The sequence below is a fragment of the Salvia miltiorrhiza genome, chromosome 1 (genome assembly GCF_028751815.1).
Source record: "Salvia miltiorrhiza cultivar Shanhuang (shh) chromosome 1, IMPLAD_Smil_shh, whole genome shotgun sequence".
Lineage (NCBI taxonomy): Eukaryota > Viridiplantae > Streptophyta > Magnoliopsida > Lamiales > Lamiaceae > Salvia > Salvia miltiorrhiza.
In genome coordinates, this window is record NC_080387.1 from 49,816,610 (window position 1) to 49,841,381 (window position 24,772).

Sequence of the window (24,772 nt, forward strand, 5' to 3'; positions counted from 1 at the left end):
TAGGGGTGTTATTTAAATATTTCACTATTTTTAATAAAGTTTTGCCCAAAAAACATCTACATGGGATGTGATGTGATTTTGATTCAGTAAATCTTAATAGTTGAAAGTCATAATTTTTTAGATAATGCGCAATAGTATGTAAATTATATAGAAAAATCTACATGATAAATTTATTTGTGGAAAAGACACATTTAGCCAAACTCACATAGTTAGAGACTTATATGGCCACAAGGTTTAAAGTGAGACTTTAGTAACCAAAAGCCAATCAAATGACCAAACAGTCCCTTCGTCTACAATCATGCTTAATTAATACATGCAAACCACGATTAAACCAAATTTTATTAAACTGTTTTTTGCTTAAAGGTACGTGGCGTTGTCTCACAGTCCAGACCCAGATCACAAAGTAATCTATCGGGCACGAGGAAAGTTTCCAGCCGATATACCATTCAAGCTCAATTAGCAAATTATTTTAACAGTTTAACATTTAATCAGGCCCAACATGCTTCCGTAACACTTCAAAATAATTCAAATCATAAATCAACAGTATACCTTTCGTCGACTGGTCACCTTCAGGAGCTTTTATCGCGTTTTACGGACTTCTTGCCTCCTCGGCCTTCGTCCAACCACACACTCGCAAGTGATGGTTGCAACCTTCTCCCTTCACTGTGTTCCGGCTTTCGCCGAATGGTCACCTTCAGGAATCAGTTTCCCTCCTTCACTGTGTCTCGACGTCAAATATTTTTGTTGAAAAATGAAAAGAAAATATTTTTACTCAACCCGGAATAGTTGGACAAAAACAAAGTGTTTATAGAGGAATTATATAATAATTAATTTATTTCATAAAATACTCCCCAAGGGAGGAGACTAACTTGTTTAGCTACTCATAGTAGCTAATCCTTGTGTACATAAAAATAAAAAGAAACTAAAACTAAAATTGAAAAACTTTGAAAACAAGAATTTAAAAATTACAAAGATAATTCTAGAGAGAGGAAGTGGTGTTGTGAAAATGTTGTGAATTTTCGGATGATCTTCTTCTCTCCAGCACTTGTGATTTTATAGAGGTCTGATACCCTCTATTATTGCTTGGTGGTTGGCCTCAGATGCTATCTTCGTGGCCAGCTTGCTTGAAGTTGACAGCCACCTTCTTTTGTTGGCCATTATTGCCGACACTTGTTGGTGTTGTCACATGTGCTGGGCCCTTTGCTTTATCGTTTTGTGATAATGCTGGTAGGGGCCGGCTGCTTTTCTTCCCACTCACTTTTGTCCTGGTGCGTTTGGTGAGTGGTCCTCCTGTTCTTTCACCCACTTTTTGTCGTTTCTTTTGTGGGTGCGATCCTTGCTGTGAATCACATGATTCACTTAATTCTGTTGGCCACCTTACTTTTTTGGTGCCCGCGGGGTCCTCCCCTTTGGAGTCTGATGTTTGTCGTGTTCATCAGACCGGAACCTCCTTCTGTCTGGTTTCGGGAAGAAACCTTTGCCGAATTCTGGTTCCTTCTGCGACGAACATTGGTCGCAGATTTTCTCGATCCACTGGCCCAAATGAGCCATGTTGCAGAATTTGCGACGAGTCTCTTTGCTCCCCGCAATCTTGTTGTCCCATATCGTTTGCCTCTTTTTCTCGAAAGATTTTTCGGCAAACTCGGTTGTTGTCCCTGTCATTGTGTTTACCAAGAACATTCCCAGATCAGAACTTTGAAAGAACTTGAATCTGGACTTCATTTTGTCCATCTCTGTAAGACAGACCCATAGCCCCCATGCTCGTCTCGTGGAGATTTGATCCTCCGTGAATGTTGAGGCGATTGGGACTTGAAAATCAGGAACTTTGATCCGGTTCAAGGCTCCTGTATCTGGTCTCCGAAGCTTGATGAAATGGAAAGCTTCATAGACTCCTTTTCCGACAGGTTCTGGTGCTGCGCTGAAGAAGTACAGTTCCAGAACGTCTCCCCGTTTAAGGGACTCGTTGTTCTCCCAGGCTTCAAACACCGTTCTCTGGATCCACTTGGGTAGACCCTTGATTTCGTTGAAGGCTGGAGCAGTGGTATAAACTGAGGCCAAAGCCCCAAACTCATACCATTCCTTGATGTGATTTGGATTGGCTCCCGGAGTTGTCCAAATACTAGGGTATCTCCCTGCAACATCAACCCGGCAATTTCCCGGATTAATGCCCTTTCTCGTGATGAGTTCTCCCACCGGTCTTGATACATCTGCCAGGAAGGAGAAATATCAATAAAATTAGTATCAACCTTAAGTTGGCCAGTCATCGGCCTAAGATTGATCTCTCCCTCTTTTTCCCCAGAGGTGGAGGGTTGACATGTTGATTCAGGGTGTGACCCCTTAACAACATCTTTTCCTCGAGCGTCCGGCTGTAAGGCCATTCTCTCAGGACTTGTGCTAGGGGTACTTGAATCCCCTGCTACAGGTAATCCGCCCTGTACGGAAAGTATTGCTTTAGCCCGATTTTCACGGACAACGCGCAAGAGCGGCTTGCTGAGTACTTCCTGAAGATTGAACATCCTCATGAAGCAATCATCAATTCGGTTGGATACTTGGGCTTCGTCAGCCGCTTGTATCTTTTCAGCTTGTTTAGTGTGTAGTACACACTTCTGCCATTCTTGTTGTAGCAGCTCTAGACTAGCAAAGAGCTGCCCCTGTATTGCCTCGATGGCCTCCACTATAGGAAGCTCCATCCCTTGTAAGGAAATCTGCAAGAACATTCTGATCAGATTTCAAAACAACAATATCATAATCATAATATTGACATTCGGCTTGCCATCTAAGCAATCTAGATTTTTCAGGCTTAGATTCAATCTTTTTTGTTAAGAAAGCTTTAACGTTAGTGTTATCTACTTTCAAAACAAATTTCTTAGCAAGTAAGAAAAGCGGCCATTTTTTAAACGCTTTTCGCACTGCAAAGAATTCATTCTCGTTGATGTGCCATCGCACAGCTTCGTCGTCGGAGAAAAGACCGCTACAATATCTGCAAGGTTCTTCTCCATAAGGGGTGATCTTTGTAAGCACTGCTGCCCACCAGAAATCACTCGCGTCAGTGTAGAGGACCAAGTCATCCTCGTCTTGTGGTATTGAAAGTTTCGGGAGATTTTTGCAAATCTCTTTCAACTTCTTCATTCCTTCCCGATGTTCCTTCTTCCATATAAATGGAACATCTTTCTTCAGTAGTGGACTGAAGATCTTTCTGTGTTCTGCAAGGTTTTTGATAAACATCCCTGCAAAGTTGACAACTCCGAGAAAGCTTTGGAGCTGTTTTTTCTCCTTGAGATCTTCCGGGAATCCCTGGACTTTTTCTACAATATGATCTTGTAGAATAATTCCAGATTCATCGATCTCGATCCCCAGAAACTCCATCTTCTGGGTGGCTATGACTGCCTTCTTTTCTGACAGCACTAGTCCTTCTTGTTGGCAGACATCCGCAAAGATCTCCAGATGTCTGACATGTTCATGAATGTTTTTTGATGCTGAATGTCATCAATGTAAACAAACATAAACGAAGAATAATCTTTGAAGAGATTATCCATCTTTCTTTGGAATATCTGAGGCGCGTTGGCCAGCCCCATTGGCATGACATTCCAGACATAATGTCCTTGTGGAGTAGAGAAGGCTGTGAACTTCTTACTCCCTTCCTCCATGCGAATCTGGTAGAAACCTGATTTGCAATCAAACTTCGAGAATACCTTTGCACTTCTGATGCAGTTGATGAGGTGTTCTCTGCTTGGGATAAAGTATCCGTCAAACTCAAGAATGTCATTAATCCCTTTATAATTAATGACCAATCTTGGCTTTCCTCGCTTGATCTCCCCATGATTTCTCACCAGAAATCCCGGACTGCTGTAGGGTGATCTTCCTCCTTCGATAAGCTTTAAATCAAGGTGTTCCTTGATAATACTCATCATATCCTGTTGATCTTGAGGATTCATCAGGATAGGTTTGAACCTTACGAACTCATACTCCTTTCCAGTTTTAACTTTCAAGGTTGCTCTGAGTTGGTTCTTGTCCCACCATGCCAAAGGATCCTCGTGGTAACACTCCTGGATTCTCCTTTTGACGTCGGCAATGGACACCTGTTCTTCTTCCTTGATATCTTTGTGTGATATCAAGGATGCTTTGAGGATTTGAGTTTCTTCCTCAGAGAGATTTGGAAATCCCTCAGTTCTGCATTTGAGCAAAACTTCTCCGAATCTCCTTTGATCCTTCATTTGGGGTCTCCGGAGTCTGCCATCATCACCACGCTTGCTGCGAAAGTTGATTGGCATTGAACGATGAAAAGCTCCTTTGAGCCTTTGCACAATGATCTTGTGGTCACAGTTGGTTGTGAACACCAGCCTCCTGGCTTCATTGTCTTGAATATACCGCTTGAAGCTTTGCAGAAAATTATTTCCAAATAATATATCTGCGCCGGTATCATGGAAATAAATTGGTGGAGTCTTGACCTTGTACCAAGGTGTCTGACCTACTCCGCCGATCAATATTTCCGCTTGTTTTACTCCCTTTGATAGGAGCAAAATCTTTTTGGAGAAATCCCTTCCTGCAATTTGAGGTAGATCTTCTTCCACTTCTGTTGGAAAGACTCCTCGCTTTGCTGTACAGATTCCTGCTCCTGAATCCACATAAGCAGCAAAATATTCTGCTTTGTATTTCTCGTATAACATCCCTACCGAGATGTATATCGAAAATGGGCTGGTCATTGGATCGTCACTCTTTGGCGTCCAATGGTGATCTCCATTCCTCCTGATTTCCATGACCATGGTTTATATTTGTCAAGGAAATTGCGTCCTAAGATCAGGACGTCTGCTTCTTGTCCGGCTTGGCCTTCGGTCTGAATTTCAAAACCTCCAACCTCCAGAGTTCCGATGTATCGGTTGTCGCCTGGATTTTCCAGATAATACAACATACTGCAAGGAAACTTGTTTTCCATGCTTGTTGTATCGAACCTTGTGGAAACCTGTCTCCATCCTTTAGGACATTTGAACTTGACCCTCATGTCTGGGACTGGCGTTTCCTGAATTGTCCTTCTCTCGTATGACTGAGAGAAGCTTCTTGTAATAGGCCCTGAAGTTAGCCTATTACCTTGGAATGATAGCCTTGGTGCTCCCAGTCTGAGACTCTGGGTATGGCTAAGCACCGGTTTATCTCCAACATCGATGTCGATTTCCCTGTTCCGGGGAATTTCCACTCGGTTTGGAGAGGCTGCCTTGGCAACTTCTTTGAATATTTCTGGAATTTCAACAAATTCTTTTCCCAGAAATAACTCCGTATGATGGGAATTTGATAGGGCATACGAGACTTGATAAGTCAATGAGTATGGCCTGTTTCCATCTATCATGTACTCCTTCTTTTTGTAGTCCTGATAGAGAGTCAGGGCTCGGCTGAAGGATGAATCCTGTAGATTATAAGCGATCTGTGGATAAAACTCGGTTATAATCTTCTTGGCATAGAGATTGCCTGAAAAAGCTCCAATAACTGATTCTTTGGCATCTCTGACCCTTTTGTCGCAAAGTGCGACGTCAATTGGCTGATCTGTCCCTGGGAGAAGGGAAGATTTGAGCACCAATTGAATTGCTCCAATATGAATCCATTTCATCGTACTTGCGACTTCTGGCTTCATTTTCCTGAGGTCCTTCCTAATATCTTCGGCCGGAACCAGCTGGATTTCCACCTGGTTGCTTGTGATCTCAATTGGAAGCGCCGTTTCTTGGCTTGTGACGCTAAAATAGACATGATGCTTCCTCTTGGTTGGAATCAAGCTATTTAAAACTCGATTCAATCTTCCATTAGAAAACCCTTGGTAGGTTTGAACCTCATCGGTTTCCTTCTTGAGTTTTTTCACGAGCTGCTTCACCACTTCTTTTTGTGGAATCAGGAAATGGCTAGTAAATCCATTCTGATCCTCCTGCTGGGTGTGGTGAACCTCGTGCTCTTCTTTAGTCTGACTCGGCTCCGGTTGATCCATCGGACATCTCCGAATCTTCAGAACTAAAGATTTCCTCTTGCTCATATATACTCTCATCAGAGGATATATTTTCGAATTGATACACGGGTATCAACTCCTGGTGGTAGATGGCGTCCTCGATATCCGGTGTGGATTCGAATTTCCTCATCTTGTTGTCTGGGCAATTTGTAGAGATATGCCCCTTTGCACCGCACGTCCAGCAGTTGCAATCCTTGAAACTTTCATTTGCTTTGGCCTGAGTACGCCTGAAAGTTTTCCTTGCCGGGATTCTCTTTTGATTTGAGAATCGGTTTCTTGATGGTCCGCTCCGCTGGCCTGACTTGTAGGAGCGTGCCTTCTGTCTGGTCCACATAGTTCTTGGCTTCCAAGAACTTCTTCTGGACTTTCTTTCATAGGGTTGATACCTATGTTTCTTTCGGCTCCTCTTTTGATATAGCAACTCAGCACCAATCTCTGTTGGAAGATCAATGTTGTCGCACATCAATGGGGATTTCTTGTTGAGTCTCCTCAGTCTCTTGAGATTCCTCTGATCCGCCGCCTTCTGGCACCATTCGGACAGCTTCTTGTGGACATAAGACATCCTCCTTGAAGCACTATCAAGGGGATATGTTCCGGGTGAAACATACTCCTTGATTAGCATCTCCCTCCATGGACTTGGAAATTTTGGAAAAAATAGGTCCATGGCTGTCTGATCTTCAACTTCCCCCATATGAACATATAGGGTATATAGGCGCAGAAATTCATCGAGAGCTTTTGGCTCCAGCACCATCAATCTTAGATTGTGAAGTGCCTGTTGATATTTCTTGCGCTTCTCCTCTGCGGCTCCTTCGAAAAAACCCATTCCCAAGAAACGGATTTTAATCTGTTTAGTAATCTCCTTGATGATGTCATACATGGATGTGCTACTAAACAATTCTTCCCTTACTGGAACCTCAAGTTCCTTTGCCATGCCTGCCAAACTGGCTTCGAAGACTCTGGCAAATTCCTTTTTGTCGTAATCAATTGTGGCAATTACGACTTTCAATGATGAAGCCCATTCGTCGATGAGACCCTCCCATTCTTTGAAGCTGGCTTCGTCAAGGTTGAGAATCAATCCATATGGATGGACTGGTTCCAGTGTGGCCTTTCCAACCGGAGTATTCTGCATCTGAGGCCTCCGTCGTCGGGTTCGCTGGAACTGGCTTGCCTCGTCTTGGGCTGACCCTTTTCCTGACGATTCTTCTCCTTGGGGCTCAATTTTGGGGCCCTCATCTCCTTGGTTCATCTTTAGATCAACCATATTGAGGTTAGCAAAAGATTCTGCTAACTCTTGTAGATCTTCTAATCCGATTCTGTCAAGGCTTTCCATGATATTTGCCTTTCATGATTCGGATTATGTCCTCCGGCTGCAACTCCTTAGGTTTTGCATCGAATAGAGATGTAGACGTCGGGTCTTTGGACCATTGATTCCAAATTTTTCCGGAACATGGTTTTCGCCTTTCGATTTCCTCCATTCTTTTCTGGATATCACTCAAGAGGGTTAATATTTCCTCTTGTTTGAGTGATATTCTGCTTAGCTCCATCGGTAGATCGTACAGCTTGACGCCATAATATTCCACCGTCTTCTGGATCTCCCGTAGGTTGACGTTGTCGGAAGAACTTGGCTCGATCTTTTGGTAGCTTGGATAAGCTACTCCCGCCTTGTCTTTTTGTTCCATCAATCGTGTGACTGATGGGCCTCGTCCATGCGTTGTTCAATCCTTGTCCTGGCTGCCACCATTCTCATGAGGTGCTCATGATAGAATTGAATACTCGCAATAATATTGCGAATTAGCTCGATATCTCCTCCTCGTCGTATGTTGGAAACGAGGACTCGATTGTTCCATCTGAGGTCGCTTAAAAAATGACCTGTTTCAATCTCCAAATTCTGGAGAGAATTCCTGTAGTGTACACATCTCGGACACTCGTCCGGATCCATAAACTTTAATTGGAGTCTCCTCCCACATGGGTTAATAATAAAATAAACTAAAAATTATATAATTCCTCTATAAAAACCCGCTCTGATACCATTTTGAGAAGCGGGGGATCAGCACTATAATTAAGCCATTTTTCATTGATTGTACACAGTTGAATTACACCGTGCACAGTTGACCTAGGGGCGCAGTTGTCTTTTAAGGGGATTTTGGCTAGAAAAGTCATTCTTTAAAAGAGGTGGCCAAAAAAGTCATAAACTATGTGCTTTAGGCTACAAATGTTAATTCTCTCAATTTATTTTGTGAAAGTTGATATCATTTTTAAATCGTATTTGGCCATTAACTTACTTATTTTGTACCCTCTTTAGGGGGTGATTTTAATTGAATTTGAGTTTAATTGTTTATAATGATTATATCACACCTAGATTAGGGTGGGACGGTACGGTATACCTTAATAAATTATTCATACATTATATCTTATATTTACCTTCGGTATGAAGAAATTTCATACATTTACCTTACATTTATTTACGGTATACCTTAAATTACGGTATGAAAAAATCTCATACATTTATCGTACATTTGTTTTGGCATACCCTATCGTATTTCGGTATACTGCGATTTCGATATACCGTATCATGTTTCGGTATACCGCACTTACACGGTATATTAAAATTGATAAATTTCAATACAATAATATCGATAATTTTGTTTTAAACTTACTTACATGATAAACAACATCTAACAAATATAATGTCAACAATAAAAATCAAACGCAATAAAATAAATAAAGTACAAAATTTGTTCTTGTCTCAACAATTTCACAAGTCTACAATATAACAACATTAACAATACTAACTTAAATAAGGTGAATCTTATATTATAACTATGCTATAAGCCTATAATATATATATAAACAATATTATAATTCAATTATATTAAATTTTATAGCCTATATATTATACTATATATGTTCATTTTTGTATCGATGATATTTATATTCTCATACTTGTATATATATTCATGTAAATATAGATGTTATAAATTAGATATAATTTATTGTAGAACAATAATCTTAGTTATATACTATAATATATAACTATATAAACGATATTTTGTCCATTTTTTATCATTTGATGATATTTATAAATTCATATACTTGTATATATTCATAATAATATAGATTATATACATCATTTATAAAGTTTATCAATATTTTTAAAAATATAAACATAAACATATATATTATATATTTTAAAACTATAGATTTTGATACGGTATATACTGCGATTTTTGATATACCGATATATACGGACAACTGCGATATATCAGAACAAGGTATTATACTTTAATATCGGTATACCGTTAATAAGGTATCATACCTTATTCCGATATATGCCTTTATTATGGTATTTATTGATTTTTTCGGTATATACCTCGGTATCGGTATATGCCTGTATACCTCGGTATCTGGAAAATACATACATTTACCTTATCGTAAATCTTCGGTACGGTATCATACCTTACCAAAAAAATTCGGTATACATTAAGTTTGGTATTTTACGGTCTTTTTCGGTACGATATGATCGGTATATTTCCCAAGCCCTAATGTAGATCATATTGTTAGATAAAATATGCATATAGCCCTAATGTAGATCATATTGTTAGATAAAATATGCATATAACTTAGCTATGGTGACTTGTGGATTAATTATTAAAAATAACCTTAATCAATATTTGATTGAGTATAACGCTAAAGAGTTCGTATAACATAATGTGTACTTTTGACAGGAAAATCCAAATTGTAGATAAAACTATTTGATAAAGTATGAATGTAAAATAATGACACATTAATTGTATTTGAATAAAAACAAAGTGAAAATCTTCCAAGTTCCACCTAACTTATAGTTGACCAAATGACATTTTTATCCATCCGAAATTCATTATATATGTATATGATGTCAATTTGTACTCCAAATCCAACAAGCTTGCACCCATTTCCTCCTAATAAATTGGAAGTGACTATTTTGACCCTTAGCCAAGGGGTAGGTGAGGGATTGTGACAATTGTATAATTGCACACTAACATGATTAAGCAAGTTGGAATTTGAGTGTAATCTTGGCATGTGGTTGATAGATTATTGACAATTTTGGCTTTGTTGCTTCATGAAATATGTTGGTTAGTATACAAATCTACATGTTTAATTTATACAAAGGAGTTTTATATATTACTTTTCATATATTGCAAATGTTTCGACTGTGGAATTCATTTTAAAAATCTATATATTATATAAAAGAGCAGTTTAACGGTAATATTTTTCCGGCAATTTCTTTTGACAGTTTTCTTCCCAAAATTTTACGAATTTTTGAACGAACGTGGGTAGAATTTTCAAGGATTAAAATTATCATCTTCATAAATCTATTTTTTTAATAAAGATACAACAATAAATTTCGATCTTCATAAATTTCTCATTTCTGCATCACAAAATGAGCAGCACACCAAACAAAGTGTAGAATTTTCAAGGATTAAAATTATCATCTTCATAAATCTATTTTTTTAATAAAGATACAACAATAAATTTCGATCTTCATAAATTTCTCATTTCTGCATCACAAAATGAGCAGCACACCAAACAAAGTGTATCTTATAAAAAAGAAAAATGAGATTCGGTATAACATAAATGTTGGGAAATCAGTTCCCCATCCAAACTTGATAGAAGCAAGAAATAAGAATAAAAATAGACACAATTTAACAACACAAGAATTTAACGTGGAAACTCCAAATCCGGAGAAAAACCACGACACTCTGAAAAATTACTATATGATAAATTTCTACAATCACACAGTATTTCTCACCCTCTCGACTCACAACCACTACACTCTTACAAGCCTTTGAAAACCTCTCACCCCTCTAAAACAAAGAGCAAGGAATTTCAAACTAGAAGTAATCACAAGACTAAAAGTAGTGATTGGTGCACTTGTATCAAAGACCTTGGAACTCCTTAAATAGCCTAAGGGTCTCCACCTACTTTGATAGCAAAACCAATGTGGGACAAAAATCCCCACTTTCATTTTTAACACAATTCCAACAATCTCCACCTTGTTAAAAATGAAAGAAAAAACGTCATTGTCTTCACCGACAATTATGATTCTTATCACAAAGAACCATCATCCTCAAAAGAGAATAAACCTACTCCACCAAATGAGTAGAACACTTAGAATAAACCATTCTAAGAATTTTACTTCGGCACATGTCGAAAAAACCTTGCTGAAATTTTTGGTGCAACCTTCTAGCTTTTGGCCCTCCTAGAAGTCATCAGCCATCGACATACTTTTCACCACACACCTGCATCCATGCCAAAAAACCATGCACATGTGGTCCAACTAACATCGTCACATCCTCTATCATGGCCATTGGACATGCCATAAGGATATTCATGTCCTCAAAGGACATCATCAAACACGATGTTAGCTGCTTGTTCGGAGCTTTCTGCCGAATCCGCTCCACCTTGACAAGCTCCACCTGGACAGTTTCGCTTCGTATGGCCGGGTTTTCCGCACCTCCAACAAACAACGCCCTTGGAGTCTTTCTTCCTCCCTCTGCTAAAGGCCACCATTGCTGAATTTTCCGATGAAGGACGTCCTTCACTCATCAGCCTTCTTTCTTCCAAAAGAAGTTTGCCCGTGACTTCAGCAAAGACCAGAGTTTCCTTCCCATAAACTAATATTGGCTTCATGTGTTCATAGGAACGTGGAAGAGACAAGATGAGTCTCAACGCCTTATCCTCATCTTCAATTTTCGCTCCAATACTCTCCAGTTCAGAGATAATGCCATTGAGAATACTCAAGTGATCTGAAATCTTCACACCTTCATCCATCCGTAAGGTATGAAATTGTTCCTTCAAATACAACCGATTCGAGATGCCTTTTGCTTGGTACAGAGCTTCCAGCTTTTCCCAAAGCTCCTTCGCACTCGAAATCCCATGTACATTTGCAAGTACATTCTTGGCCAAGCAGAGACGAATTGTGCTTGCCGCCTTCAGATCTAGATCCTCCCAATCTTCATCACTCATACCGGACTTGTTGTTTGCGTCATCATCTGCACCGGGCTTTCCTTTCAGGGCCTTGTGTAACCCAGATTGTATCAGCACATCCTTGACTTGCACTTGCCACAAGCCAAAATTCATTATTCCATCGAATTTCTCCACGTCGAACTTCATTTGGACTTGAAGTTGACTTGACGTACCGCTTCTCCACCAAAATGAACAGCCGTCTCGCAAGAGACACCCCCGCCCGGATCTTTCTCAAGAAATCCTTTCTGATGTGGAAGATCAGACAATGCTGCAACCACAGAGCATACTTGGAATATCAAGAGACCTCAGCCAGGCTCTGATACCAATTGTTGGGAAATCAGTTCCCCATCCAAACTTGGTAGAAGCAAGAAATAAGAATAAAAATAGACACAATTTAACAACACAAGAATTTAACGTGGAAACTCCAAATCCGGAGAAAAACCACGACACTCTGAAAAATTACTATATGATAAATTTCTACAATCACACAGTATTTCTCACCCTCTCGACTCACAACCACTACACTCTTACAAGCCTTTGAAAACCTCTCACCCCTCTAAAACAAAGAGCAAGGAATTTCAAACTAGAAGTAATCACAAGACTAAAGGTAGTGATTGATGCACTTGTATCAAAGACCTTGGAACTCCTTAAATAGCCTAAGGGTCTCCACCTACTTTGATAGCAAAACCAATGTGGGACAAAAATCCCCACTTTCATTTTTAACACAATTCCAACAATAAAAATATTTTCTTGAATGTGCTTCTTAATATACAATAAGAATAAGATGTGCTTAAATAAGCATATTTAACTTTTGATTTTTCTAATGAAGGAGAAAGGAAGACGAAACATAACAGTAAAAAACATGCAAAAAATGATAAACTTTCAGTAAAGCCTGAACCGATTAAGGGTTATTTTCCTAACAGGTAACCGATTTTTTATTAAAAAAATTGAAATTTGTATAATGTGTGCAATAGGATTTGAACTATTGACCTTTCAAAGAAAGAATAAAGTCTTATCCACTGCACCAATTTAGAACTTATGATAATTTAGAACACAATTTTTTTATAGATACTTGAAATATTAATGTATTATTTAAATTAAAATATTTAAATATAAATTAATTAATTTAATATAAAATAAACCGGTTAATCGGTTTAACCGGATAACCGACCGATTAAATCGATTAACCGGTTAATGATGAATACACTAACCGATAACCGAACCGAACCGGTAAAAACCGATTATCGGTTAACCGAAAATCAGTTTTTTCGGTTCGGTTACGGTTAAAATCGATTAACCGGAACCGTTTTTTACCACCCCTAGGGATAGACCTTCCCATAAAAAATATCTTTTCTTTGGGTGTCACGCGTTCCTTTCCGCGGAATACAAGGAGAAATTTCTTTCTCATGGCCACCAAAATTCATGTTCACTGAATTTCATTCTCTACACCCTCTTGAATTAATTGGACTTTCTGGCTTGCTCTTCCATAACACCTCCGAGAAAAAGAAGCGAATGAGAACAAAAAATTAGGGAGAAGAAGATGTTGAAGGAAAGGAAAAATAAAGCATAAAACTGGAAAGAGAAAGTGCATCGATCTGAATGAAGCGGCATTCTATGTTTATCAGCAACCATTCAACCATCCAACCATTCAATCATCTTCAATATTTAATTAATTTCTCTCTCTTCCACATCACTAATATTCATCTCAATCCAACCACCTATATTTTTGTTGATTTATCAATGACCACCCCAACCACTCAACCACAACATTATATATAATTATTTTATTATTATTTTTAATCGTAATAATTTTAGTAATATTAAACCTAAATTAAAATATTACAAAAAAAATTAAAATGAAAAAAATAATAAACTAATAAAATTAAATTACGACAAACTAAAAATATAAATTACAACAATCCCAAACTCCAAATAGAAAAAAATTATTGTCTCTATCCATTGAAAAATAGAGAAAAAAAATCTATGTGTTATATGTAGAGAGGAAAAATTGAAGAATTTCAAGGTGTATTGAAATATGGCAAGAGTGGTCTCTATTTATAGAGAATGAAAAAACATAAATTTTGGTATTTTTATTTTTATTTTTAAATATTTTATATAAAAAATATACTCCCTCCGTCCACGAATTAAAGCCCCGTTTGAGGGTGGGCACGGAGACTAAGAAAGCTAAAAAAGGTGTTGTAAATGAAATATAAGGGTAGTTGACTAAAGTGATAAAGTAGTTGACTAAAGTGTTAAAGGTGTTGTGTGGTGGGTCCACTAGTGATAAAGTGTAATAAATATAGAATATAAAAATGATAAAGTTGTTGTAAGGTGGGTCCATTAGTGGCAAAGGGTAGTAAATATAGGAAAAGAAGAAGAGTAAAAAGGTACATAAAGCACAATAGGGCTTTAATTGGTGGACAAAAATTTAAGTGCAAGTAGGGCTTTAATTCGTGGACGGAGGGAGTAATAGTTTTATCTATTTATCTAAGTAAAATTTTTAAATCAATACAACATAGACAAGTGGCAAAGTACAATTGGTGTAGAGTGGAGGAAAGAGACAGACCATGGTGGTCTCTTATTTTGGGTGGTCGACCGCATGCAATTCCAAGCATTTCATTTTTTATTTATTTTTAATTGTCTATCCTACATGGAGGTCGACCATGTCGCCCCATTTAGCACCGATAAAGGCAGTTAGAGAAATGATAAAAAGAAACTAGGGTTTCTTGATTGCATGGGCAATAGTTTGGGCATTTGGAATATGAGAAAAAATGATTTTGTATATTTTCAATTTGGCCGGTTAAGAAACTTTACGGTGAAGGATTTTAAATTTATTTTTATTTTTATTTTCATCCTTGAATGTTTTGAAGAAATTTTATTTTTAAAATTTATATTTAAACAAAATGATTGGATAAGTATGGTTTGAATATGCATTCAAAATAATATATTCAACATATAATAATTAAATAGATTATTTTGTACATTTTAGAATATTCAACTAGATAATAATTAAATAGATGATTTTGTACATTTTAGAATACTTGATAATACTCACTATCATTTATATTTGCTTTTGATTTTTTGATGAATTTATATAATTATGCACATTATCAATTAATTGATGTTTTAATTATTCTAAATATAAAACTGAAAATTAATAAGTTTTCATATTCAGGTTCTTGATTGAATAATTGGTATTTTCAAAATTTATTCATATTTACACAAATTTAATTATAATTAATATATATTAATTTATTTAAAATACAATTTAATTTCGATTCTCGCCGCACGGACGGGCGTACTAGTTATATTGAATATAAAGTTAAAGCAGTAGTCTATTAATCTAAAAATTAAAATATCGGTTACATTATAAAATTGCACGAACATAAATTTTATATTATGCATTTTTCATTCATCTTAAACAAAATATTAAGGGTATATTAATTTTGAAAAATAAAGATTTAATAAAAGCATATAATTATGATTTTGGCACATACAAAGTAATAAAAATGATGGGGTAGATGCTTATTTAGTGACAAAATGATTTATTTGTAATGTGATGTGACAAATATGCACGGCATTAAAACTCAAGTTGCAGTTGGTCAAATGTAAGTTTGATAGTAGAATACTAATAAAAGTTGAACTTTTCATTTTATTATACTCCTATATATTTGTCCCCACAATACTCTTCGAAGCAAAATGCCATTTGCCCAACTACATCAAATTCGTTGTTTATCGCGAAAGTTTCTTTTTTGTTTTCCAGTATACTTTATTGTTTTAAAGTGTGAATACTTTAATGATAACATGCATGTATAATGATTGTGATTCAAACAAATTAAGTAATTAAATTTATAAAAGAATATTAAAATTTACTGTACCCATTATTAACTTCGCTTTGAAATAATTCTTTCATATGAACTTGGACTTGTTATATGACTTGAATACATAAAGTCTGTCCGTCAACCTTAATACTAACTTTTTTGACATTGCTTTATTATTATTTTTCCGTTTTCTACTATTTCCATTTTTTTTCTGGTGGACCCCTAATCAATAGATGTATCTAGGGTTATTATTATTATTTTTTTTGAGAAAATATAGGGTTATTATTTAATAGAGTCCTAAAATTGCATTTTTTTTCTTCTTCTTTATAACAAGTGTCCTTTAATTATACTTCCTTCGTTATAATTATTGTTATTAAATATATTATTTGGTATTTATTTGTTGGCACATTAAAATCTCCCCAACATCGGGATATTAATCATATTCTGCTAGCTTTATACTCATGTCTTTAATTGTGATGGTTGAATATTTGGTAAGGAATTAAAGTCATGTGACCAATCACAATTATGAATATTAAACTCAGCTATTAGATTCTTCCTAATAAATTATTACTAAAACCCATAAAAAAAAATTGATTGTCTTTAGAAGCATCCACATTCTCGAGAGCCCCTTAGATGAGCAAGCAGTCTCCACTCTCCACACCTAAAGAATCTCTTTTTCACTTTGTAGCTTTCTCAAATTGGGCTCCCTAATTTTTTATTTATTTATTTAACTAAAATTTTAAATTCAATTAAATATTGAATTGAACAACAAAAACTCCACTAAAATTAAAATTAGACCTTACATTAATTACAAATAAAATTACAATAATGATAAAAATTTACAAATTCTATCCTCGCCGACGGTAAATTTTCGCAATCAATTGTTGTGAAATGCCAAATCTTGCGGATTCATTATCGATGTATCATTGCTAATGATGATGAAGTCGGCGAGGTCCCATTGCGACGGGCTAAAAACATCCATGACTTTAACCATATTTTTCATGGTCGCGATATATTTATCATCTTTATCTATTTTCGTCGATGACTCAGTCTTTTTCCCTCTATCATATTGTCTCTTTTCGCCGCCTTTTAGCCTATAGGCATTGTTGTGATGCTCGGCTCAGATGAAGTCATTGTGTAGCCCTCATTGAGCCCTTCGAATGCTTGGAGATGTGGGCGTCGTTGCCGGTGAATGCTAATATTTGAGATTCACGTTGAATACGCCAAGCGTGGGGATATTTTAAAAAAGACATGTGTTTGGATTGATACATATTTTGTGCTGTCGTCGTGATTTGGTCATCACTCATGCCGCTCTCCCAATTGGCTCAACATTTTTCGTAAATGGACTCCCAAACCTCGATGTCCTTTTAGACTCCTTGGAAGTGTGACTTAATATGTTTGATGCCGCATTTAATTGTGTTGTTAGGTTGTTGCTCATTGTATTTCTTTGTAATTTCCCCTTAATAGATGAGAAATCTTTTGATCGGCTCTCTTGACGACGTGTAGCGTCGCTCGGCCCATAAGGTGCATATGAGCTCCTTCTCTGCGCTGGAATGTAGCTGCCGCATTGCTTGACCGCCTTCGGCATGGCAGGTATCTCGTCGACGTCATCATCTTGAACACAATCTTTGTTTAGGTTGATCCCCTCAAGACCCGCCAAAGTGAAAGTATTTGATTCTTGAGAGAATGGCAAAAAAATACCGCCGGAAGAATTTGAGAGCCCCGACAGCAAACATGATTTTATAGGTTGTTCCATCAATTTCCAAATTAACGCTTCATTTTTTTTAAAACAAAAACGAGAGAAATAATATGAATGGAAGATGAAATAAAAGATGAAAATGAATAAGATGAATTTGAGAGTGGTGTAAAATGGATGAGGCAAAATAGGGTATTTATAGGACAAAATAGATTAAAAAACAAAAAACGACTTTTCAAACAACTCTTTTGATTTTTTTTAAATGACTTGATCAGAATGACCATTGAATGCAATTTTTTTTTTAATTGACCCGTCGACCACACACGTTTCTCTCTCCTTTTTCACGCTGCATCCCGAGCCCTATTGGACATCGGTCTGGAGCTCATCCGAGCTGCGTTACACATTTATAGAACACAAAAAAAATGGGGGAAAAAGTTACCAATGTTACTACAAAATTTCCACAATCTGAAAAGAATAATAAAAAAAGTTAAACAAACAACTTCTTTAGTGGAATTTGGAACAATGATTATGAACCTCTCTAGTCTCTACCCATCGGTGCTCTTTTGGCCACTTTTATTTTTAAATTTGTCCATCCTTTTTCCTTCAAGGGCCAATAATACTTCATTAGTCTGCTAAATAATATTCTAGGAAGGAGGAACACAAATTTTAAGATAAAATTATATATTAAAAATATTATACTCCCTCCGTCTCACGAATCTTAACACGTTTGATTTTGGCACGAGAATTAAGAAATTGTAAATTAGTGTTTTAAGTGTGTATGTAATAAAGTATAAAAATGATAAAGTATGAGAGAGAAGGTAATAAAGTGATAAAGTAGGAAAAGAATGTAATTAAAACCCCTTATTTTTGAACTAATTATTACTTTATTTAAAAATGTGTCAAGATTCGTGGAACGGAGGGAGTAACTAATATTAAAAATAATAATAAAAAAATATTATAATAAATATTGAGAGCGATGAAAAAATAGAAAACAAGAATAAGTATGGTGTTATTAATAGTGAGTAATAATAAAAATAATAATGGGTTAAATTCCATAATTAATTTAATTTTAAAAGGCAAATATACCCAAACACGCACCGGCCCCCGCATAAAATTTGTGAATATTCTTCTACTTCTTTGTACTTTAAATCGTTTATCTACCTCTTTCCTCGAAATAATTGTTGTGGGATCCACTTTCTTGAAAATTAAAGTATCTCTATTTAATTTGTTAATATTTTCTTTCAGCCATTATAGCAACTGTACTTCATTGTAGATTTTTCAAGGAACGATTGCAGTAATTAATACTCCCTCCGTCCCAAGAAAGTTGGCCACATTCTTTTCGGCACGGAGATTAAGAAATGTATTGTTATGAGTTAATTAAGTGGTCCATATTTTTAAATGACTTTTGTTTATCTTAATGGTTTAATTAGTAAATCTGCCAACAACCACCACCACCACCATCGCCAGCAACTCGCCGGCGCCGGCGCCGGCGCCGGAGCACCACCACCACCACGCCATCCTCCACCATCACTTGCACCACCAAAAATCTTCTAACCGGAGCACCACCACCACCACCACCACCCCAAATCTTGCAAAAATTTCAAGAAATGAAAAGGAGAGAAACCAGCAAATCGCCAAATCGCCAACAAACCAACAACCACCATCTCCAAACCAGCAAACCAACAACCACCACCAAATCTCCAAACCAGCAAACCAACAACCACCACCACCACCACCATCGCCAGCAAATCTCCAAATCGCCATTCAAAATTTCCCCTCAATCTCCAAATCTGAAGGAAGCGGCGCTGCCTAAAGAGGCAAATCGGCGGCGGCGGCAAAGCCCTAGCCCCAAATCGGAGAGGCAGGCGACTGGAAAGGCGGAGCGGCAAAGCCCTAGCCCCAAATCGAAGAGGCAGCGCCGACAGGAGAGGCGGAGCCCTAGCCCTAAATCGGAGAGGCAGCGTCGACTGGAGAGGCGGAGCAGCGCTGGGGGAGGGAGATAGTTGAGACGACGACGACGGCCGGAGGGGCGAGAGGAGGCAGCGGCGACCATGCGGGTGGCACCCGCCGGAGAAGAAGAGAGAAGGGGGTGGGGCGAGAGGGAGAGAGCAGAGGCCAGGGAGAGGGAAAGGGTCGGCGGTGGTCGCGGCGAAGACCACGACGACGGCGGCCGGAGGGGCGAGAGGAGGCGGCGGCGACCATGGGGGTGGCACCCGCCGGAGAAGAAGAGAGAAGGGGGTGGGGCGCTGGGGGAGGTGGGGTGGCTGTGTGCGTGTGTTAGTGTGTGTTTTGTGTGTGTTTTTAAATAAAGGTGATTTAGATTAGTTGATTAATTAGTAGGGTTTAATTTGGTGTAATTTTTACCCAAAAAGAAAAGTAGCCAACTTTAGTGGGACGCCCAAAAAAGAAATGTGGCCAACTTTCTTGGAACGGAGGGAGTAGATAGGGCCCAAATACTATGACCAGTTGAAGTCTTAAAGTCGCCAGCGATATTGAGGGTGTATTGAATGATTTAAAGGACTTTAAAGTTCATGGATTTTAAAGAACTTGAGAAATTCATAGATTTCGCGTGGAGCTTAGAAGAATCCATAGAAATTTTAAGTCTGAAGTTTGGATTTCGTCATTTGTATTTTTTTTGGACAAATCCATCAGAATACATGGATTGTTAAAATCCATAAAATGTTGAATATCACTTGATTTTAAAAGACTTTAAAAAGTCTAGTCTGAATACATCTGAATTTTAAAAGGCTTTAAAAAATCTGAATTGAATACATCTGGACTTTAAAGGACTTTTAAGAATCTGGATTGAATACACCCAAACTTTCGAAATTCTTTAAAATCCTACGTAATTGGATTGAATTCATATGTGAGATATTATGTTTATATTTTAATTTTTAAATAAAAGAAAGAAAAAAATTATTGCAAACCACATCGAAGAGTCAAGAAGCCCATATTCGCCATTTTGGATATGAGCCCATAAGAATATTGGTCTGAGTAAGCATTGTATGCAAAATTGAAAATTTTGAAATATTTCTTGGTGGCTTGCTCAATAAGAAAATCCTATTGGCCACACGTTTTCAATATTTAAATGGAGCAAAATCGATAGTTTATAGACAATTTATCTGAGAGTTCGCGGCGGAATCCAGCGCTGTTTTTGCATTATATTTCTGTGTTTTCCAGTCGTGATTTTCAGGTATTTCCAGTCGGGAAGCTTCTCTTTCTTCAATTATCTGCTGACATGTAGAGATTTTGTTTGTATCATCTGATTATATTATGAACTACGATCGCAAAGACATGTTTGTGTTATGTTTTAATTCGGATAGAAGTTCACAGAATATGTTTATTGGGGGGGGGGGGGGGGAATGAACAAAGAGTGGAAGCTTAAGCTGAGCTAGTGATAATTCTTTTTACTGTTGAGCACAGTAATCTAATGGGTGATCCTTTGTGCATCTGAAGCAAACCATGTTTCAATATGGTATGATGATGAAGAAAAAGAGACCAAATTTTGTTAGGAAAATTGGATGTGTTGAATATGTAGTGAAAAGTTGTGTGGATTTGGGAATGTTCATTTTAGTATCCAAGGGGGTGTTTGACTAAGCTTATTTTAGAGAGCTTATAATATGTAATGTTTGAAGAGTTTATAAGTTGTCAAAATGTTTGGATAATTGAGTTTATTAGCTAGAGAAAGAAAATTATAGGAGGGTTGTTTTCGAAAAATGATGGCTTATAAGATTATAAAAAAGTAAGTTTTGAGGAACTTATTTTCAGGGAGGTTATAAGTTGTTGAAGCTTATTTTGCCAAACACTTTTTAAGTGCTTATAAGCTCCTTCACACAGCTTATAAGCTGGATGGGCTCAGCCAAACACCCCCTAAATTTATTATCTGAAGTTCTGAACATAAAAATGAAGAATTACTATTTCTGCTTCAAAATGTTGATTGTAGACCCAAAACTTACATTTGCTATGAATTTCTGGAATTTTGTATGAGGGCATTTTGTGAATAGTGATGCTGCTAAGTGAATTTGGTATTTAAGGTGAATTTCATGCTTGATACATGCTTGCTATAAGGCCATTTTGGGCTTATTTGCAAATAGTTTGGAGTGTATAGTTAGCAACAAACCATTTTCGTTAACTTTCTGGTATTCACCTTTGATCACCTTAGTTGCGAATTCATGCTATCCACATGGACTTGAACGATCTTAACAAAGTATGGGAAATCAAACCTCTAAAGAAGGTTCGTGAAGATGAAGCAAGGGAAATTCTTGAAAGAGTAGCAAAGCAAGTGCAACCTATCATGCGGAAGAGAAAATGGAAAGTGAAGGTCCTCTCTGAATTTTGGTGGGGATGAAGTTTCCTTTATGGATTTGGATGTCTTTTTTCACCTGCGTCATGCTAATACGTATTCTTGATTTGCAGCCCGCCTAATCCATCTCTTTTAGGGCTAAATATAGGAGGAGGAGCCGAGGTCAAGTTGAGACTACGTAGGCCAAACAATGAGTGGGATTTTTTCCCTTATGATCACATTCTTGACACAATGCTGCACGAGCTCTGTCACAATGAACATGGCCCTCACAATGCAGATTTCTACAATCTTTTGGATGAATTAAGAAAGGTTGTTGTGCTGTTTATCTCATTTTTTGGTTATCTTGATATAACCACTGAATGTTCTGAAGCATCAATTTTGTTTCTTCTTGGTTCATATGTTTTCTTTGATCAATAATTCTCATTATAAAATGTCAGTAGTAAATCTCTTTTGCATTGCTTCTCAGTGCGAGAATATCTCAGCTGATCTGACTCAAGTCGAGCATATTCCTTTTACTTATTCTTATCGATTATATATGTAGTATGCTCATCGGTTTCAAGTTCACCGTTTTTGTAGGAATGTGAAGAACTCATGGCCAAAGGCATTACTGGAACTGGGCAAGGATTTGATCTCCCGGGAAAAAGACTGGGTGGATATTCTCGTCAACCTCCTCTATCTTCCCTACGCCAGCAAGCTCTGGTGGCTGCTGAAAAGAGGTCTCGACGTGAAACTCTGTTACCCCACGGTCCTATACGCCTTGGTGGTGATAGTAGCATTAAAGCCGTGCTAAGTCCAGTTCAAGCAGCTGCAATGGCTGCAGAAAGGAGACTACATGACGATTTATGGTGTGGATCCAAATCATCAGAGCACGAGGGGACTTCTGATGATGCAAGAACTACCGGAACATCGGTCGTTGATCCAATATCAATCCAGGACCAGAAAGACGACCCGTCGTGGCAGTGTGACATGTGCACCTTGTTAAATCAGGTAAACCTTGCTTACTATCTCAACGTGAACCTTAGATGTTGTTTGGCTAAGCTTATTTTAGGGAGCTTATGAGATATTTCGAGAGCTTATATGAGTTGTCAAAACATTTGGATACTTGAGCTTATAGGCTGGAGAGAGAAAATTGATGAACATGAACTTATTTATTGGGGAACTTATAAGTTGTTGGAGCTTATTTTTGCAACTTATAAACTGTTTTAAGGCGTATATAAGCTCAGGCAAACACCCCCTTAGTTCCTTCTTTGTTGTGAATATGAACATCACTTTCTTATCATATATAGAATTGCTACATAACTTGCTTCAATAAAAATTCCAATTAGTTATGAACATAAATTTTGTATACAAATTCTTCAAGTGTCTTTTACGGGCATGTATTTAATGCAGCAACGAGCTCTTATATGCGAAGCCTGCGGAACACCAAAGAGCAAAGGCAATGGAGATAAAAAGCTTAAAGTGTGGTCTTGCAAATTTTGCACTCTACACAACAGCACTGAGATCGAAAGATGCATGGCTTGCGGAGAGTGGAGATACTCGTATGGTCCTCCTACGTCGACTCTGGGACCATATCAAGGTACCTGAAGCCAGGAATCATTATAAATCAGTGAGATATAAACAATCTTGATATAATGATATGCAAGTTGTTTGCATACAAACTTAGCTGAATATTATGCAAATCGTGTTAATTCCCACCCGTATAAAATATATATACATGAAAAGAGCCTAGTAGTAGTACATCATGTATTCTGTCAATAGTTGTGGATTTAAATTTAACCAAAGATAAAAGGGTGTTTAAGCTCAGGCAAACAACTTATATGATATTTAGGAGCTTATAAGCTTTACAAGCTCTTAAAATAAGCTCCTAAACAACTCATAAGCTGTTAAAATAAGCTTCTTCAACTTATAAGTTCTCCAAAAAAAAAGGTTTTTCAACAAGATTTTGACAACTCAAAAGTTTTTGAGACATTACATCTTATAATTCAGCTCTTGAAAAATCTTATAATATGTTGGAACCACCTAACTGAAGTTGATGATGATGCCATGCTTACAAATGCTTGCTTGTTAAGGCTCTAATCTTGTGCTAGTTTTGCCACTGTGTGAAAGCTGACTATTAATATTATCTATTAGTTTAAGTGCTAAGCGTCCTATTCTAGAAGATCTTGTCTGGATTTTGTTGTCATTAGTGATAAAAATCTTGCTTGTTGTAGGTCTTAGGTATCATCTAATTCATTAGTTTAATGTTGTTGGATTAACTGACGCCAGATTATATCTGCCCTGCCTCCTAATCCACATCTCTTGTTTATGCGTCAGTTCTTTCGGTTTAAACGTGTCGGCTAATTACCTAAACTTGTTTTAATCTATATTTAACCTTTGTACATATACTCAAAGAGTAAAGTTCGACACAAAGGTAGTCTTGCCGCTGGGCCAGGAACCGCCAGTTCTGGGTCGGAAATTTTTTGAACCGTAACCGGCCCGACTGTTCTACTGAAGGGCTGATTTTTGGGCCCGAAACCGCCGGTTCCAGGCCGGGCCGAAACCGCCGGTTTCCAATTTTCTTCCTTTTTTTAATTTTTTTTTGTATTCTTTTTTATGAAATTAAATGATTTGTGTTGAAATTTTGAAATTTTTTTACTTTATAAGTGTTGAATTTTTTTGAAATTACTCAACTTAAATAATATAATAACTTATAAATATATGTTGTGTTTTTGAAATTTTGAAATTACTCAACTTAAATAATTTTAAAATTAATCAACTTAAAATTTTAAATAATATAATAACTTACAAGTGTTAAAAATTCCCGATATGAAAAATAACTATTTAAAATCTAAATACTCCCTTCGTCCACGAAATGAGTACCCATATTTCCTTTTTCGTCCGTCCACGAAATGAGTACCCATTTTCCTTTTTGGCAAGTGTGCCCCACACATCTCTTTAATTAATACACTCAAAAAGTGGGA

General features: G+C 37.1%; 2 protein-coding genes across 2 annotated transcripts; both read left to right on the top strand.

Annotated features, from left to right (window-relative positions):
- The first annotated feature begins 19,116 nt into the window (after positions 1–19,116).
- Positions 19,117–19,512, top strand: LOC131009415 (serine/arginine-rich splicing factor SC35-like). The gene has a single exon (XM_057936733.1). It carries the CDS (start codon positions 19,117–19,119, stop codon positions 19,510–19,512), a length of 396 nt encoding a protein of 131 aa, XP_057792716.1.
- A 984-nt stretch (positions 19,513–20,496) lies between these two features.
- LOC130990038 (DNA-dependent metalloprotease WSS1-like) lies at positions 20,497–23,567 on the top strand. Its single transcript, XM_057914241.1, has 5 exons — positions 20,497–20,702; positions 21,672–21,847; positions 21,926–22,121; positions 22,389–22,799; positions 23,202–23,567. The coding sequence occupies exons 2-5, from the start codon at positions 21,693–21,695 to the stop codon at positions 23,394–23,396; spliced, it is 957 nt and encodes a 318-aa protein (XP_057770224.1). The 5' UTR covers positions 20,497–20,702; positions 21,672–21,692; the 3' UTR covers positions 23,397–23,567.
- Positions 23,568–24,772: the final 1,205 nt, after the last annotated feature.